The 18,743-nt window shown below is 43.9% G+C and overlaps 1 protein-coding gene across 2 annotated transcripts in view; it reads right to left on the bottom strand.

Annotated features, from left to right (window-relative positions):
* Nucleotides 1-18,743, bottom strand: part of CFLAR (CASP8 and FADD like apoptosis regulator) — a 764,637-nt gene that overhangs the window by 260,551 nt on the left and 485,343 nt on the right. For both annotated transcript variants that reach the window (XM_044075821.1, XM_044075822.1), the window contains one exon: nucleotides 7,229-7,310. In XM_044075821.1, coding sequence (XP_043931756.1) covers nucleotides 7,229-7,310 — 82 coding nt within the window. The remainder of the gene's footprint in view (nucleotides 1-7,228; nucleotides 7,311-18,743) is intronic.

Raw genomic sequence — 18,743 nt, 5'->3', positions numbered from 1 at the left:
ACCAATGAACTGATAACATCCACAGTAGAATTCGCATATGATATCTGGCCAATGGGACTGCAGTTAACTCTGCTCCCATTGACCCTAAGGCCTGCAAAACCAGTCAAGCTGGTGGAAAAGAATGGGATTTCACTACATTTACCTGGGATCTGGGAGTATGTACTCTTGTTGGCGGTAGAGACACTATCTGAGTGTCTAGCCGAGCACCTATGAACTCCAAGTTCTGTGCAGGAATGTGATGCGATTTGTTCTAGTTGACTGTGATGCCCAGAAAGTGGCATAATTGGAGCAAGCAGTCCCTTGCTTGCAGAAGTAGATGCCTGGTCAGAGCAGTCAGGAGCCATTCAACTAGATAGAGAAAGACCTGGAATCCCAGCAGTCTTAGGTGAGCTGCAACCACTGCCATGCATTTCATATACACCCTGAGAGCTGTGCTGAGACAAAATGGCATTGCTCTGAATTGGTAATGACCGTCTCCCAGCTGGAAGTGAAGACATCTTCTGGAGCACCTGTTCATTTTGATGTGATAGTACAAATCTTGAAGATCTGTTGAGCACATCCAATCATCCTTTTCTAACAGTGGTAGAATGGCCTGAACAGTGCTCATCCAAAACTCTGAGTATCTTACATACTGACTTAGGTTGCTTTTAGTGAGGTCCAGAATGGGTCTCAAGTCCCCTTGTTTTCTTTGGCAATAAAAAAACCTTGAGTAAATTGGTGTGGGGAAACTTTTTGGATGTTTCTTTTCTAGCAACTTATTTCCATAGCTGCCGCATCCCTCTGACTGGGCGGAACATTGGGGACATTCCTCATTTTTATGGGGAGAATTTGAGAAAATGGTATGAAATAGCCTCTGGATACGATTATCTGCACCCAGGAATCTGTTGTGATGGAAGCCCAGACTTCTAAGTGCACAGACAAGTGCCCCCGACTGCCTCCAGATAAAAACAGTTGAGCAACCTTCCAGAAGCACTGACAGAGTTAATCCAAGAAGAAATCCCTGAAACCCTAGTTCTGCATGCTATCTCTGCCACGACGGTGGCATCATCCATTGGAGTCCCCCCCCCCCCCTCTGCCACTGGAAAAAGTATCTCCTCGTGAATCTTGAAAAGGACCTTGGGAATTATGAAACCACATTTTTTTACCTCCTCGCCGATTCCATGAAAAGAGTCTCTGATGGCTACAAAAATGTGACAGTGCTAATCACTGTACCATTGTGTCTCCCAACATTAACAGCACAAGGTGCCTAAAAGACTGCATGTTATGACTGCATGTACACAAATGTCATGTCAAGTGGATATTAAATCAGTCTAAAAATATAGATGTGGCATTTACTGATTTCTGCTGTCAACTTTCTCCAGCAAGCTTGTCATTTAACAGCTGCACTACTGGAACAGATACAATGGGTGAGTCATTTCTGGCTTGATATGGTATTTAGCACTGATAGAATAATGACCTTAAAAACCTTTTCAAGAAAAAGAAATATACTTCAATCTATTAAGAGGTTCTAAGGTAAATAACAATCATAGGCTCAGTCTCATAACAAAACAACTGAAAGCAAATATTTAATGTGCAAAGTCCAAATGTGAAGCAAACTTAGCAGGATGTTCAAGAAAATGTATAACAAGTATGTCAACAATTAACTGAGGCCTGTCAGCCCTATCGTTCATATTTTATTTAAAGACGTGTGAACTCAAAGATCACTGCATATGTCCATCTTCAACATGCAGAGCATAAATGCACACACCACTGACAATACAGTGGTCAACAAAAGCCATGTGGAAGGTTATAATTAAGCAGAATGAATCCACATACTGTCATACTATTCTGTCTGCACTCTTACAGACCTCTTGGTAACATCATCAGTAAAAAAATTATATGCAGTCTTGACCAACAGCTGGGTAGTGGAAGACTGGAAGGAATCAATTAATATACCGACTCAAAAAGTTTGTAGGCTTATCTGGCAGACAATTACAGGCCTATCAGTCTAACTTCCATCTTAGACAAGTGTTTCAATCACTACATCCTGCGTCTATTTAAAACAGACTTATGTGTATACACTTTCCGTAGGTATTACTCTGCAAAGGTACTTGGATGGCAGGTCAGCACCAAGTCTAACAGATGTTTATGAAGTAATCAGTACTGCAATTAACCAAGGTCTGTCACGGTAGTTTATCTGTAGCAAGCTAAAGGTTTTGTACCCTACTATACAATCGCATCACTAGATCTTTTAGTCATTTCATTAACCCTTAAGCAATACGGCTGGTTAAAAATCAGCTTTGTGGAAGGTCCAAAAGTACATCTTTTACAGAGAAATACTCTAAGAAGTAATTTTGCAAGCTGGTATCCCACAGTCCAGTCTTGTTCATTTTTCTTTTATCTCCTTTCCCACTTCAATTAAATGTTGGCTGTGCAAATATGCCAAATGCAAACTGAGTGCATTGGTCCTCTCATCACAGGATGTACTGGAAGTAAACAGTTAACTAAACTGGATTGATATGCAGACCAGATGTCATAGATTTACGAAGTGCAAAGCAATGTATTTCAGAATAAACAAGTCCAAATGATCAACATTATTAAATGACTTAGTTTTCTGTACAATTCAAAGCTAACGAAATATTTTGGAATTACAATCAGCAACCTTTCCTTCAAGGGTAAAACCTCAGACATTAAGACCAGCACTTTGGTTTACAAAAAATATGGATTCTAGAGACCCTGTGGTATAATCAACTTGTACAATATAAAAGTAAGTCCCACACCGTAGTACAATTTTGCCTTCTCTCTAGATTCAGAAGAAGAAATAAGTATACAAACTACATAGGTAACTGCCAAAAACTAAAATTCCTAATGGTTTGAATAGTTAATGTAACTGGAATATATTTTAAGTGGTTATTAATTGTTTGTGACATTGTGTCCTTTTATTTATGTATATATTTTACTTATGTGGTTTTATTTGTATGTCCTTCCCTGCTTGGCTTTTAGCCAAGGCACTAAGGGAATAAACTGATTTTTGGCAGTTGCCTCTGTAGCTTGTATTTTCATTAATCTTTATCGTCATTTTTAATGTGGAAATAATGATGTTGAAATGTGCAGAGGGCATTTATTAAAAGAAAATCCCTTCTCTCAGTCCTTGAACAGCAACAGGCTAACATACCTCAGACTCTTTAACATAAGTTGCTGTGTAATCAAAGGCAGGATTTGTCTGGCACACAGAGCATTTAATAATTACGTAAGATTACAAAGTTGTCCTGCTGGTTGCAACCAAAAGTCAGCAAGTTAAACTTGTTAAGCAGTTTAACTTGCTAAGATACAAATAGCCATGTGTAGCTTAGTGCGTCTGTCTGTGTACATGCATGATAAGGTCCATATCCCAGAGTGCACACTGACTGTACATGTCCAGATACCATGTACCCAGAACATAGCCAGACTAATGGTTAGCATAGTGCAGTAATGACCTGTTACATGCAGGAGGCAGCTCCTGTGGTCTTTGACTGGATTCCTCTCAGTGTCAGACTATCTACTGTGTGCCAGAAGGTGTCTATATAAGCATGCATAGCAGAGGATGGCTATATACTTACGAAAGCTCCATATCCCCTGACAGGTATACGCTGGTGGTGATTCACAATGGGAGACAGAAAAGTCAGGTAGCTGTGTCTTGAGCTCCAACAGTTTCTGTAACTGGAACATTCAGCTGCTTGTACTCAGCAAGAATATTCTGTGGTGCATGGAGCTGCAGGGCCTTATAATGGAACAGAGTTAGGATAAATCATAACAACAAAGCTCACAGCACGGCAATGCCAAAATCTGTACTTCACTTATCTCTGCATCTAAGGACAAATGTTATGACTCATGCAATCTCTAGTCTTTTGAATATTAGACTTTCTGAAAAAAGTAAACTTGCTGAAAGAACTGCTGAAAGGAAATGCTGGACCACAGTTTTAAAATCAAAGACTCATAACTGAGTCTCAAAATGGGAAGACTGACAGTGTGAAAATGGGGACTTGTATATATTAACCCCAAGATTGTTATGTCTCAGAGTACTTCCTTTTGTTGAAGCTATGGCCATCTCTTAATTAGCATATACAAGCAAGCAGGGGTGTGGGGGTATGGGTGGGGGCTAGTTTCTCATCAAATCTGATTCCCCCAAGCCCAGAGGAGCCTTTGGACTCTAAATGCATGCCTTCTGCTTGCACTCATTCGCTTGGGCTCATTTCTCCAAAGTCATACTGTTTTTTTTTTTTTTTTTTTTTTTGGTGGGGAGTCCATGGTGTACCTGGCCAATGCCATGTCTTTGACAAGACATAGTTGTTTAATCTGGCTAAGACAGTCACAGAGAGATTTTGCTCCCCACTTATTAGACTTCTGATTGAACCTAGCACAGTGTGGACATTTTTCTACATCTTGCTCAGGTCCCAGACAAAAATACATTTATTGTGGATTATGAGGTGTTTGCTTCCATCATATAATGCAACTGTGTCATCCAGATGCCTGAAAGTTCCTGTCCCTAAAGATGTAAAAAATATACAAAATGATAAAAAGTTTCCCAATGTGGTCCTGATGACAGTTTTTTTGCATGCAACAATCTTCACTTAAGTGTGATAAGAAAGAGTAAAGATGGCAAGGAACACTATCCCTCCTACACCACTGGTACCCTGATGTTCAGGTGAGTGGGTGCCTGTCTATCCTGGGGATCAGTCGAGCCAAGCTCTAAAGATGGACCAGCTTTCTGTGGTAGAAGGCCTTTATAGTCATTAATGCAACAGTGAATCACATGATGAACACTTCAATCTTGCCTTCACAAGGTCATAATACTCAAACATCTAGCATATATCTCACCTGTCAAATAACTGAGACCTGCATAGCAGAAGTGTCTGACATAGACCTACATTATCTGCAAACTGACTGAGTGAGGTGATACATGCTACTGCTATGCCAAAACAGAGAACTATTTCCATATGGAAGCATATGGATGCACACTGGAAATCATCCTATCAGCCTCAAACACCCCACTCAGCAAATACATTGAGAACAAGGAGTCTGCATTAGAAGTCAGACCACAAAGTGAAGCCAGATGGCATCCCAATCATACAGGAAATCCTTGGCTAGGACTGGAAAGGTTTCCTCTACTGTTACTGAAGAAAGAACCTGAACCCTACTCTTACTGTCTGAGGAAGGAGACACAAGTTAACTTTTGGTCTTTCTTCCCTTCCCTGCACTTTGTGATAAGGCATCAGAATGGCACAAATGTGTGCAGAATCATTCCATAACAAGGAAGGCAGAATGTGTTCACAGCTACCTCCCCTTACACTGCTGAAATTAATAGAAAATGTGAGAAATGTTTTGTCTATGAATATAAATGATCCCAGCTACCATTACTGGCTTGGTAAGCCAAGACCATGTCTTTGGTTAATGGCTCCTGCTTCATCATCTGCAAGCCTCCATTTACACAAGGCTGCCAACCAAACCACCACACCTTTGCACTCCCTGAACACACAGGCTGCTACTAGTCACACATTCTATCCCACCCTGCCTAGTTCTTGCAGCACTCAAGCCACTATTTGAACTCAGGTCTTAGTCATGGCTATATTTCTGAATGCTACAGAGTCAGGGCAAACACTCAGCTTTTCTGTGGATAACACACTCATTCCACACTTGACATAATAGACTCCAGGGTCACTGTAAGTTCCAAACAAATGTAAAATCTAAGCAGTAGTAATCCCCACCCCCACAACAGCATCGCAAGCATGACTCGATGCATATTAAAATAAATAGTTTGTGGCATCAATGCCTATTTAAGCATATCCTGTTTCAGTGCACCTGATGATGGTTTGTGAAGTCAGTGTCTGTTATCCTGTTTCAGTACATCTGATGAATTGAACAACAATGAAACATGGACCCTGGGTGAAGTGGGGGACAGCTCTTGTGTACCCAATGCACTCTACCTCCTGATAATTATAATACTCTACTCTGAGGTTGCTCTACCTCAAAGCAAATTAAACATTTTCCATGAGTAATCAGATTCCTTCAAGATAAACTTAGAATGTTTCCAGGAATGGCAGTGCTATTCCAACGCTCTTGCATACCTTATACCTAATGGCAAGGGAAAAAAGTGCATGAAACAGCTGTAATAAAACTTCAAGTACAATTTTGTGATAACATACCCTACCTACTTCCCGCAACAATAAACAAAGTTAAAAACAGAAATGCCATCTCAACCAAATTTTCTGCTTTTACTGGCCCACCTGTTTCCTACTACTAACTATAGTCTTGTGTACATTCAACTGTTAAAGATCTTACTATCCAAACTTTTCCCCAATAACAACTCTACTCTCTCTTACACCTTCAAATACATGGGGTAGGTAAGAATTCAAAACTCACTCACAAATCGCTCTGAAGCAGCAAATGTCAGTCTTAAGCAACCTACTAGTTAACTTTGAAATGAATCAGTGACCGTGAATACTGCACTTACTTCAATGAAAGAATGTTAATGTACACAGTAAAATAACATCAATGATGAAATGCTAATTAGACCTCATTCTCTCCTGCCCAGGTCCAAACACAAACTAATTCAACCTCACTACTTCACAATCCAATAACTGCCATTTTTTAATGACCCAAACCCTCGTTTGCACTCCCCACTAGAATTTTAGGTCCAAGTTTGCTATTTAACTCACCTAAGTTTATCTTATGCTCCATCTCCCACTATCCATCGACAGAATCAGTCCCTGCAACTTCATTTTCTACATGCATGCCTTTTGGCCAAGCTACTTGAATGAGTAACTGTCAGATGGAGCAGAAACTTTAACAAAACAGTGTTCATCCATCACATGAAAGGATCCTCAATTTCCTGGTAAATGCCCATAATACAATGACAATAAGCATACCACACGAGTACTTTTGCGCAAACATTCCACATCACCATTGCTCCTCCAATAAAGAACACATGCCCATGTCCAGACATATACATACAGAAACATAAGTGTGTGCACAAACATATATATACAAACAATTCCATGAAGGATGTACAAGTACCGCTGTGCTTTACTGGAGGACACAAAGTTGCTCATCTGAAGGTATGGCCTACTCACTCCCTCAAGCTCCACAAAAAGAGTAGTCTCTTTGGGACACACTACTGTCTCCAGGCTAAACTTCTGATGACTCAGTACCACCATTAAATTCTAACACAAATGAGTTTTGATGACTAAGATAACAAATTTTCAGGACTTACTATGTGCACCACTTGGCTCCCGGCTTCCACAGGCTGCAGCTGCCTGACCTTGGTTCACTGGTCCAACATGAACAGGCATACTCTTTAAATACAAACAGAAAAAAATACATTAGTAATGAATTCATAACTTTTTTCTTCAAAAAGACATTTTATGTTCTACAACATCTGGGGTGTAAATGAACAAGCACAAATACATAACTATACTACATGTACAGTTTTACATAATGTAAGCAGGATTTAAGCTAAATGGACTGTGCTCAATCCCGCACTGATGAGCCTATCACTGACTGGTGGACTGTTGTGAAACATTTAATCAGTGGACATAGCAGTATATATACGTGTGTGTGTGTGTGTGTGTGTGTGTGTGTGTGTGTGTATATATATATATATATATATATATATATATATACATACATACATACATACATACAACCTCTGAGGTTAAATATTCCTGCAGAAAAGGGAAGTAAGCGCTTTCCCTTTTTTTCAAGCTGGTGTGATTTCAAAGGGGTGTGGAGGCAAAGTTCTCACGTTTAGTAGTGTGCAGAGCAGCTTAACCCCAACTACAAAAATGCTTTAGAATTGTTTTTGGATGTTACTTATCACTGCTGTCAGATAGGGCAATGGGATAGTGTGGTCTTCTGGTTATGCTACAATGAACTCTGCTTTAGAATTCAAGGAGACGCTATGGGTAAGTATTACTGAACAGCAGAGAATCCAGACATGGCACTACAAACTAAGGAGACTACAAAGATGAACCAATAAGGACAAAATAGTCAAAAGCCAAACATCAAGCGCAAATGACTGAAAATCATATGGCTAAGCTGTATACCTTGTAAGATCAGTCACCCAGCCAAAGGGACCACCACCACAGCCACAAAAGTCCTACTAAGACCTGAATATGGTCAGCCAAGCTATGCAGGCTGGCTGGGGATGTGTTTTTATCCACAAAAATGTAAGCTGCAATATTTAGGGCTCTGCGTGTACTTTTAGCACCAAGTGTTCAACACAGACCATGACAATCCAAAAAAACAAACCAGCACACAAAGGCATTATGAGTAAAAATAATACTAATTCCACCATCAGAGAACCAAAAAAAGACTAGCTTTGCTGATAAAAATCAGGACAGCATGTTCAAAATCAATTTAAATAACAAATATCCATCATGTAATCATTTAGTATTTAAAAAGACAAGTTTCACATTTATGTGTACTTGACATTCATTGCAGCAAGATCATTCCATACTTATTTATAATTTAAAATAGTAGTACCACCATTTTTTATAGCTTACTATTTAAATGGCACATACACCTGGAAAATAAATGCCAATACATGAAAATATAATGTACATCTCATAATTGTAGCCAATAATTTATAATGTTTCATTAATTACAGAGGCATACCTGACATAAGAATTAAAGATATCCATTAGCCCAAGAGACTTTCCAGGTAGAGTGAGCCACAGTGGCAGTGCAGAGTGAGGAGCATTCTAGAGGTTCAGAATTCAAAAGCTTCTCCAATAGATGAGGTAGAACAAGTGAGAATCAAATCTGCCAAGTTCAGTAAGAGGGCTATGACAATAAACTTGGCTTTGTGTAGTATAGCCTTCTGGATAAACCTCATCATAAGAGGAAATGAGGATGAAAACAGTTTGCCCTTCATGCAGAGCAATTCCTAAGTCATCAAAGGACGGGGGACTACTCATGGAGCATCAATAAATGGGACCTGAGCTTGTCTGCTACCAAACTGTTCACCACTGGAATGTGATTTGCCACCAGAAAGTGATTGGACCACATATCCCATTCCCATATCCTCATGGCTTCTTGGCACAAGGGTTAAGACCATGATCCCACTTCTTTGCTGGATATACCTAATCACTGCTTTATTGTCAGAGGAGCTCAATCACACCTACAGGAAGGGAGTCCTGAAATTTAGAATATAGAGGTTACACGTACTTCTAGGGCATCAATATGCATGATGCAGTCAATGGGTACTCAGCCACCCTGAAAAATGTACATACTTCAATGTCCATTCCACACTTTAGGGACATCTATTCATAACTGCAGCCATGAGAATGTGTAAGTGGAAAGTGGATCACTATATTAAGACTGGAGATCTCCCTCCATCACTGAAGGTGCTGCTTGCATGTTAAGTTTGAATTGGTGTGATTCAGACTAATATCGAACATCAATGGACCCTTAGTATCTACCGCAGTACCTTCATGTAGAGTTTGATATAGGACACCACTACAATGGATGTTGCCATTAGTCTGAGTCCTGAGGCAAAGCAGTTCTGAGATCATGCTGGAGTTTATGACAGGGACTCTAGACCGAAGTGATAGTCCCCAATCCACTGGAAGATGTGCCTAGTGATGAAAAATATACTGACTACTATAGGTGAATTATCTTGATTAAGGACATCCAGGTAACAATTACAGCTTAAACCATAGGAGCACCTAGGAGCAAATCATCTAGATATCAAAAGATGGTTACCTTTGTTTATCCACAAGTTTGTCATTTCAAACATTCATGTAGTAATGGTCTTACAGTAACCTAGGCTGAATCTGTACGTAATTCATTTCATGTTATATCACGAGACTCAACACAGCTTTGTAACACAGATGCCTCAGTATTATGTACATAAAGGTCATTGTACCTATCTATATGCACATTACATTGTTGCCTTGTTACCTATGATTACAATATCTTAACATCTTTATTCTTACTGTTTTGAATACAGCCCCATCATAAGCCTGTAAACTGGTCAGACTGTGATCAGTGCTCAACCATGTTAACCAAAACGCAAATAAATAAATAAATAAACAAACAAATAAATGCCTGAAAGCACTTGTGAACTGCTACTAGGGAAGAGGACTGTAAACACACTAAGGGCTGAGGTGAAACTGAACAGATGTGACCAGAGCTACTCATATCTAATTCCTATCTAGAAGCACAACTATGTAATTGACTCTTGGGTGATCTTCCTGTGGAGGTAGGTATCTTGGAGGTCCAAAGAGCATACCCAGTCTCCTATCAATACAGAAAGGAGGACTAAGGCTATTAGATCATGCAAAGATTCCCTCGGGGATAAAGGTGCTACAGTTACTAAATCCAGAACTTGTCAGAGGTCCTTTGTCTTTTTAAGCAGCAAAAAAAAAAAAAAGACTGGAATAAAATCTTAACTTTTTCTTTCTGGTGGGACCTCCTGAATGGCACTTTTTACAAGGAGGCTGAGCACCTCCCTTATTGTGGAGATTCTTTAACAAGGTGCGACATCAGGTGAGGGAAGAGATGGTGACTGTGTAGGTTTTAGAAAAGAATTTTGTACCCTCTGCACACCACTATTCTTATCTTCCTTTCAAGTTATGATGGACATCCAGACAGATGGACAAACAGAGAGCTCCCGAGCTCCCAAATATCTCCAGAGTGGAATAGTTAGGCAAGGCCTTAGGAATGCTGCTTTCTGCTAATGGGTGGATTGTAGCTTCCTGGCATTTGTAGAACATGCCTTTGCACCTGCAGCCATGATTTTAGTTTCCCTGATTATTCAGTTTTGTTCCAGCCCATTGAGAATTTGCGGTGGACTGCATCTAAACAATATACAGTGTTGGCTCCACCACATCCTTGAAAATGTGCTCTGTGCTGACTGAAATGTTACACTCACAGTTATAAGGGTCTTGCCCTCCTATTCCATATTCTCTAACTGTGCCTTAATCTCTGGACCAAACAAACGTGGACATAGGAATGAAGTCCATAAAGACTGCCTTGGTGTCCTCATCAAAATTCATCAAACAGAGCCATGTATGCTGGCACATGTAAATGCCAGACCCCATAGCTTCAACTGTACCTTCTTCAGCATGATAGAGAATGCAAATCATAAGGTTTGCACTACTTGAGGCAACTATGGACTGAGATAGTAGCATGTCTTCTATGGACTCATCCGGCAACTCCTAGGCGGTATGCTGCATTTCACTGAACATGTCATGCTTAAACTATATTATATATTCAACTTGATTCAATGTCTACAAAGCAAAGGTGGCAGATGTATAAGCATGCTTCCTTAGCTTACTCACAGAGCCAGAATCCTCACCTTGGAGATGGCCAGCTGTGCTCTGGGTGTTAAGAGCTTTTTTGAGGGCTGCCAAGGTAGCAGGCTTGAGAGCCTCAGATCAAAAGCTCTACTCTCTGTTAGGTCCTATAGAACCACAGTGCTGGGGGTTTCCCAAGCTACTTCGGTGATATCCTTCAGAATGTCAACCAAAGGAAGTACCATCAAGAAGGATGGCTGAGCAGACCTACAGGCCTTCTGAAGCCACCTCCTCTGTGGGGAGAATAATAGGTCAGTGGACCATCTCCCTCTTCAATGTCACATGAGTTCCAAGTACTACCCAAACTTGGGGTATTCCAGGAGGGACATAAGGGAGTCATCACTCTCCATGTCAATTAGACCTGCAATGTGAGACACAGGAGAGTCAAAGTGTCTCCTTCTACACTGAGCCTTGGGAGTTTCTTTAAGCAGTATCAAAAGAATAGGAAGAAACCCTCTTTGCTGCCCACTGCATGATGAGAGGCTCCAGAGGGGCTGTAAAGTGCCACTCAAAGGGAACCACTGTAAGGCTGCTAGCTGAACACAGGGATATAATGATATCAAGAAACTTGAAAATGAAGCCCCTGGGGGCAGGTAGGTTGGGAGCAACCTTGACATCAACACAGCTTGCAATGACATTGGTGCTGATAATCTGACACTTGGTATCAATGCAAAGAGCACCTCTGCGCTAACAGCAATGGCATCAACAGCATCAAAATTAAGGAGATACCCAATCGCAGCAAGAGTGAAATTATAGACCAATCAGCCTAACTAGCCTGATCTGCAAAGGTCATGGAATGGATGATCATGGACCTCTTTAACAGGGACATTGGCAACCTCCAAACACTTGACCCACATAGCTTGGCTTTGTCAAGGGGAGGTCATTTCTGTTAAATCTAGTTGACTTCTTTGAGACAGTCACCAAAGCCATGGACAAGGAGAACCCAGTGCACACCGCCTACCTTGACCTGGCCAAAACCTTCGACACTATTCCCCACTCAGGCATAATAAATTAACTCTCTCAACTAGGCATATGTTATCAGATGGGTATGCAAACTGGCTCACTGATAGAACCCATTTAATCAGAATACAGGGAGCCACCTCAAGCAGTAGACTCATAATGAGCGGTGTACCCCAGAGATCGGTCTTGGGGCCTCTTATTCAGGATATACTTCTCTGAGTTGCCGTCCAAAATCAGTGGGTTATTGCTGACCAAGTTTGCAGATGACTGCAGGCTGGGCACGGTCATCAATTCCCTAAGTGATGTGGACATCCTCCAAGAGGGTCTCACCCAAACAAATCACTGGTGTAAGAAACACAGCCTCAAGTTGAATGGCAAAAAATGCATCATCATCCCCGTTGGGAAGAGTGATGTCCCCACATATTATTACATTAATAACAATGTCCTAAGCACGCAATCAGTCATGAGGGATTTGGGCACCCAGGTTGATAGCAACCTGACATTTGACCGCCATGTTGCTTCCATTGTACAGAAAGCTTTCTACATGGCCCACCTCATAAGTGAGAGTATCTCATCCAGGGTCAAGGAGGTCATAACATCCCTGTATTCTTTCCTTATAAGGCCAATAACCGAGTACAATGCCCGCTTCGGCATATACCTAGCAAAGCACATGAAGCAGCTGGAGAGACCACAGAGTTTCCTCACCAGAAGAATCCAGGGCCTCAAACATCTACCCTACACAGATAGACTAAAAGCCATGTCCCTCTACTCAGTTTCATATAGACTCCTCAGAGGTGACCTCTGTCTGGCATACAAAGCAATCTCAGACCCCGCCTTGATGGGACTGCTGCATATCCACAAGTCAAGCTCCACTCTAGCAACCCGCATGCGCAACCTCAACTTGGTCTTTGACATCAATAGGATCTGTTGGCAGGACAGATTTATGTCCCAGAGATATCTGTGGAATAGATTCCCTCTCCACGTCAAGCAGAGTACCTCATTATCCCTTTTTAAGTGCAACCTGGATAACTGGATGGGAAAGAGAAAATACACCCCTGGGATTGCACCTGTGCCCCTGCTGGACAGGAGCTTTGGGTGCTGACTTGTCTAAACATGGGCTAAACACTTGGTAAGGCTTATAAGGGCCTCAGGGCCATTAGCCTTGTAACTTCCTATGATCATATGAGCCTATGATCCTATGGCACATAAACTGACACAGTTACTAGGCAAAGAAGCAAAGGGTTATCTGGCTTCCACAGAGGCATAAGGGAAGGTGAACCAGAGCCTCACTGGAATCCAGAGTAAAATATCTGCCAACCTGTTAATCAATGGCAGGGCAGGAGGCAGCCCTGAACTTAGATGGCTTTCAGCTCCTGGAGGCTAAGGGAGAAAACTCACTGTGATGGTACAACTTCAGTTTAAATGCAATATCTAAGACTTTTTTACACAGTAAGCTCCCGTCCAAAATTAGAAGTTATGTACTCACCATAACGTCCATCTGAGTAGGTGTATTCATTTCTCTGCAAGCTGTGGGTTCTGGATCCGATATCGGATCCGAACCGGCATGCTTTTCCAGCTATGGATCCAAGCTCTCAGCTCCTCCTCACCCATAATGCCCTGCTCTACCCTCATGACCTCAGATGGAGTTTGGCAAAGCAACAATACCCTCAAAAGCGTTACAACGAATATGCAGGAAACTGAAACGCGACGGGGATAGGAGGGTGGATGGTTGCAGACAAATGAATACACCTACTCAGATGGAGCGTTATGGTGAGTACATAACTTCTAAATCTGAAGTAGGATATTCATTTGTCTGCAACCTGTGGGACAGAGTCCCCAGCTACCTGAATCTTGGGCGGCCATCATGGAAGGATATTCCGAGCACCGGAGCCAAAGGATGCTCTACCCCTAGATGCAAGATCCAACTTATAGTGGGAAATAAAAGTATGAGATGAAGCCCACGTGGCTGCTGCACAAATATCATCTAGAGGAATCCTAGCCTTTAAGGCTGCCGAGGTAGATACTGACCGGGTTGAATGGGCATGAACACCCTCCGGTGCGGGCCTTCCTGAAGCTTGATAAGCCAATAAGATGCACTGTGAAATCCAGCGGGACAGAGAAACTTTAGAAATTGGCTTGCCCAAATTGAATTTTGCAAAGGAAATAAACAACTGCTCGGATTGCCTATGACCAACTGTCCTGTTCAGATAAAATCTAAGTTGCCTGTGAACATCTAATGAATGGAGCTTATATTCACCTTTGTTTTCATATTTAGGGAAGAAAACAGGGAGGTTAATGGACTGATTGATGTTTGCTTCAGAAGCGACTTTAGGAAGAAAGGACGGGTTGGTCCTGAGGTAGACACGGTCCGGATGAAATACCAAGTAAGGAGGTTTAGCTGATAATGCTTGAAGCTCAGAACCTCTCTTGGCCGATGTAATGGCTACCAAAAAGGCTGTCTTGTAGGACAAGAATTTGAGATCCACCGTAGCCGCTGGCTCAAGGAGGGCGGTCAAGGCCTGTAGGACCAGAGAAGGTCCCAAGGAGGAACTGCTTGTTTTATAGGGGCCTGAGAAGAAAAGTACCTTTAAAAAAAATTTTACACAATTTGGCTGACATAAGAGGATTAGAGTCAGGGACCAATGTGATAATGAGAAATTGCCGCCAGTTGTACTTTGACTGTGGAACTGCTGGCACCATCATTAAAGAGAGTGGTTAGAAAGTCAAGCACTAAAGGAGAGGAACCGTGAAGGGATTCAGGCCTTGCCTCCGCCCACAAAAAACGCTTTCCACTTGCTTGCGTAAACCTTTCTAGTGGATGGTTTATGCGCTGCCACCAAAATTGCCTTAACCTGTGACGAAATACCGGGCGTCCTAATCAAGAGTGGAACTGGAGCAGCCAAGCGGTCAGCTTCAGGTTGTCCAGGTTCGGAGAGGAAAAGCAGGATGGATGGGATATCAGATCCGGATGGGATCTAGAATCCAAGGAGGATTCACCGAGTGAGACCTTAGGAAGGGGAACCAGATCTGGCGAGGCCAAAACGGAGCAATGAGAATCATTCTGCAACCCACCCGAGAGGCTATCTGAAGAACTTGGAGCATCAGAGGCAAGGGTGGATAAGCATACAGAAGACCGGGTGGCCAAGCATGCACCAGAGCTTCTTGGGGTACCTCCGGAGGAGGTATCAGAGCGAAAAACTGTCGACTTGGTGTTTGAGGGAGAGGGAAAAGATCGCATGAAGGGGGTTTCCCCCCCGTGCGAATATGCGTTCCGCTACTTGACAATTGAGAGACCACTGTAAGGGGTCAGAATGGTGCGACTGAGCTTGTCCGCCAGGATGTTGGACCGACCGGAATGTGCTGCTATTAGAAAGCGTTGGTGGAGATTGCCCATTCCCAAACTCTCATGGCTTCTCGACAAAGAGGGTAAGACCTTGTTCCCCTTGCTTGTTGATGTACCAGACAACAGACATGTTGTCCGATTGAATCGCAATTGTTCCCAAGGGAAGAAAGTCCTGAAGTGCTAGCAACGCTAAGAGCACTGCTCTCATCTCTAGAACATTGATATGCAGTAAGGTCTCTGAATCGTCCACGTGCCTTGGACGGTCCGGCCCAAAGTGCCCCCACCCGAGGCGGAGGCGTCCGTGGTCACCGTGGCGAGAGGGGAGAAGCACAAAATGGGCGGCCTTTGTGGAGATCCGGGAGTGGAGCCACCACAAGAGGGACCGCTTGCAAGCCTTGCTGATCGCTATGGGATGATGCATGGGAGAGCAAGGTATGACCACTGTACTAAGAGCGTCCACTGTAGAATGCATATTGAGCCTGGCAAGAGGAAGAAGTGCTATAGCATGCCATGGACCCTAGAGCCCTCAGGACCAACTCCGCTGGAACAGAACTTGAATGGAGAATGGCCCGCACCTGGAGCTGCAGATTTTGAACTCTGTCCGCAGTGAGGAAGGCTCAAACTCCTTGTGTCTAGCCTGGCCCCTATAAAATCTAAGAGCTGTGTGGGCCAGGTTGGATTTCTTTGTATTTATTGTGATGCCCAGAAAAGGAGCAAGATGGAGAAAGGAGTCTCGGCCAATAAAGTAGATGCCTTGTTGGGGGTAGAGCCAGTCGTCCAGGTAGGGAAAGACCTGCACCCCCTGAAGCCTCAGGTGGGCCGCTACCACTGCTAATACTTTGGTGAACACCCTGGGGGCTGTGGTGAGACCAAAGGGAAGGACCCGGAACTGGTAGTGACTGGCTCCCAGCCGAAGCGGAGAAACCTCCTGGAGCGCCTGTCCATCAGGATGTGGTAGTACGCGTCCTTGAGGTCTATCGAGCACATCCAGTGATTTTCTCCCAGAAGGGGGAGAATAGATTGCAGAGTGACCATTCGGAATTTTTCTTTGGGGACTGCCAGATTCAAGAGAGAGGTCTAGGATTGGTCTTAGTTCCCCCGTCTTCTTTGGCACTAAAAAGAACCTGGAGTAGAACCCTGATCCGATCTGGTCTGGGGGGACGGGCTGGATGGCTCTTTTCTTTAGCAGATGGCCAATTTCTGCCAAAGCGGCCTCCCGTTGACCGGGTGGGACGTCTGGGAGGGACTTCAACTTTGGAAGGTAAAGGAAAGGGATGCGATATCCTCTGGATATGATTTGGAGAACCCAGCGGTCCGATGTTATGGACTCCCATGCCGCTAGGTGCCCCGAAAAACGTCCCCCGACTGCCCCCAGAGTGGAGCAGTCGGGCAACCCCTCAGGGTTGCTGCGCGGGCCGTTCAGAGAAAGGTTCCCTGGACCCGAAGTTTCTGGGAGCCCCCCTGCCTCTAGGGCGGCGTCCTCCCTGTCCTCCTCTGCCACGGAAGGACTGGTTGTCCGGAGCAGGCTGGGGCTGCTGCGACTTCCGGAACCCCATCTTCTTCTGACCCTTTTGGTTCCTAGAATAGGGCCTCAGGGGAGCAGAGAAGCGGATTCCGACGGCAGACAGCGCTTCCCCTCCTTTCGCCTGGGTCAAGCGTCGCGAACGGTTTTGCCAAACAGAGCAGAACCATCAAAGGGGCGTCAAACGACGCTTTGAAGGGCTCAGAAAATGCAGTGACGGAGCCAGGCCTGACGCCTAGTGACCAGTCCTGTCCCGCAGCTCTAGCGGCCTTCCGTGCATGGGAGAGTAGCCGATAGAAGTATTAGTAACTGACCTAAGAGTGGCCATACGGGTGGAGTGCAGAACCCTGTCCTCCTCCGAAATGGACTTGGGGGGTGCCCCGGATTCTTTAATAAGATCTCGCTGCATCCTAATGACATGTGCCAAATAGTTCAGCACCCTTACCGAGAAGGTCGCTGAACTAAACATCCGCTTCCCCAAGCGGTCCATCATCCGAGACTCCTTGCTCGGGGGGTGGACTGAGGGACTCTCCTGAGCCAGTTCCCTCTTGGTGGCCGCCGCCGTCAACATGGCATCTACCGGAGGCCCCTTACTCCAATGGGCCCGGTCGGATGGCGGACTAAGGATCCTATCTGGTCTCTTGGGAATTGGCTCCACGGTGTCCGGTTCCTTCCACGCCCTGGTGGTAATAAGGTCCACCAGGGGGTTGGCGGGGGGGAATACCCAAGAGGTAGACGGGCCCGCTTCAAATGCCTCCGAGGACACGGACTCGTCCGAGGAAGACTTGGGGCAGACCACCCCTTAAGCATTTCCATGATGTCTCCAAATGAGACATCCTCGGGTGACCGAGCCTTCCTTCCTCCAAGTCCGTGTCTTCTGTGAGAGACTGGGAGTCAATGTGCCTCTTGTTGCTTGCGAGGACATCCTCTGGGGGCTGTCAGAGGAGTCTCACAAACAGCAATTTGTTCCATAGGAGCAACTTGGGGCACGAAGCGGGCTGTCCCAGGGGCCCGGGTGGTGGAAGCCTGGCCCAGTGCAGAGGGGCGGGCGGGCGAACAAGTAATATCTGAGTTGCCTATGCACCTCTAAGGTATGTAGGATCCTCTCACTAGAGGCCTGAGAAGGGAAGAATTTGAGAAGATTGATGGACTGATTGAGTGACAACTCATTTACCATCTTGGGCATAAAGGTGAGGTTAGTGCGTAGAGAGACCTCATCCTTATGGAAAACCATGAAGGGAGAAGACACCAGAGAGCCTGCAATTCAGAAACCCTTCTAGCAGAAGTAATGATATGAGAAGAACTGTTTTCCAGGAGCAGTGTTGCAGAGAAGAAGAATTCGCTGGCTAAAAAAAGGGTCAGGGAAAGTTTTTCTAGGACAAATTTAAGATCCCAAGGAGGAGGAACTGGTTTCCTTAGTGGATTAATATGAAGGACGCCTTTTGAGAAAAGTTTAACTTCCAGCCTGGAAGCTAATGGGGACACACAGGCAGACATGCTGAAATACCATAAAGATGAGCTTTTACTGAAGAGTATGACAGCCCACTCTTCAATAATTTACACAGATAGGACAGAAGGTACAGTTGTGTATACTTACCATAAA

Source organism: Protopterus annectens, chromosome 6.part1 (assembly GCF_019279795.1).
Source record: "Protopterus annectens isolate FY-2018-M chromosome 6.part1, PAN1.0, whole genome shotgun sequence".
Classification (NCBI taxonomy): Eukaryota; Metazoa; Chordata; order Ceratodontiformes; family Protopteridae; genus Protopterus; species Protopterus annectens.
This window is presented reverse-complemented; position numbering and strand designations above follow the sequence as displayed.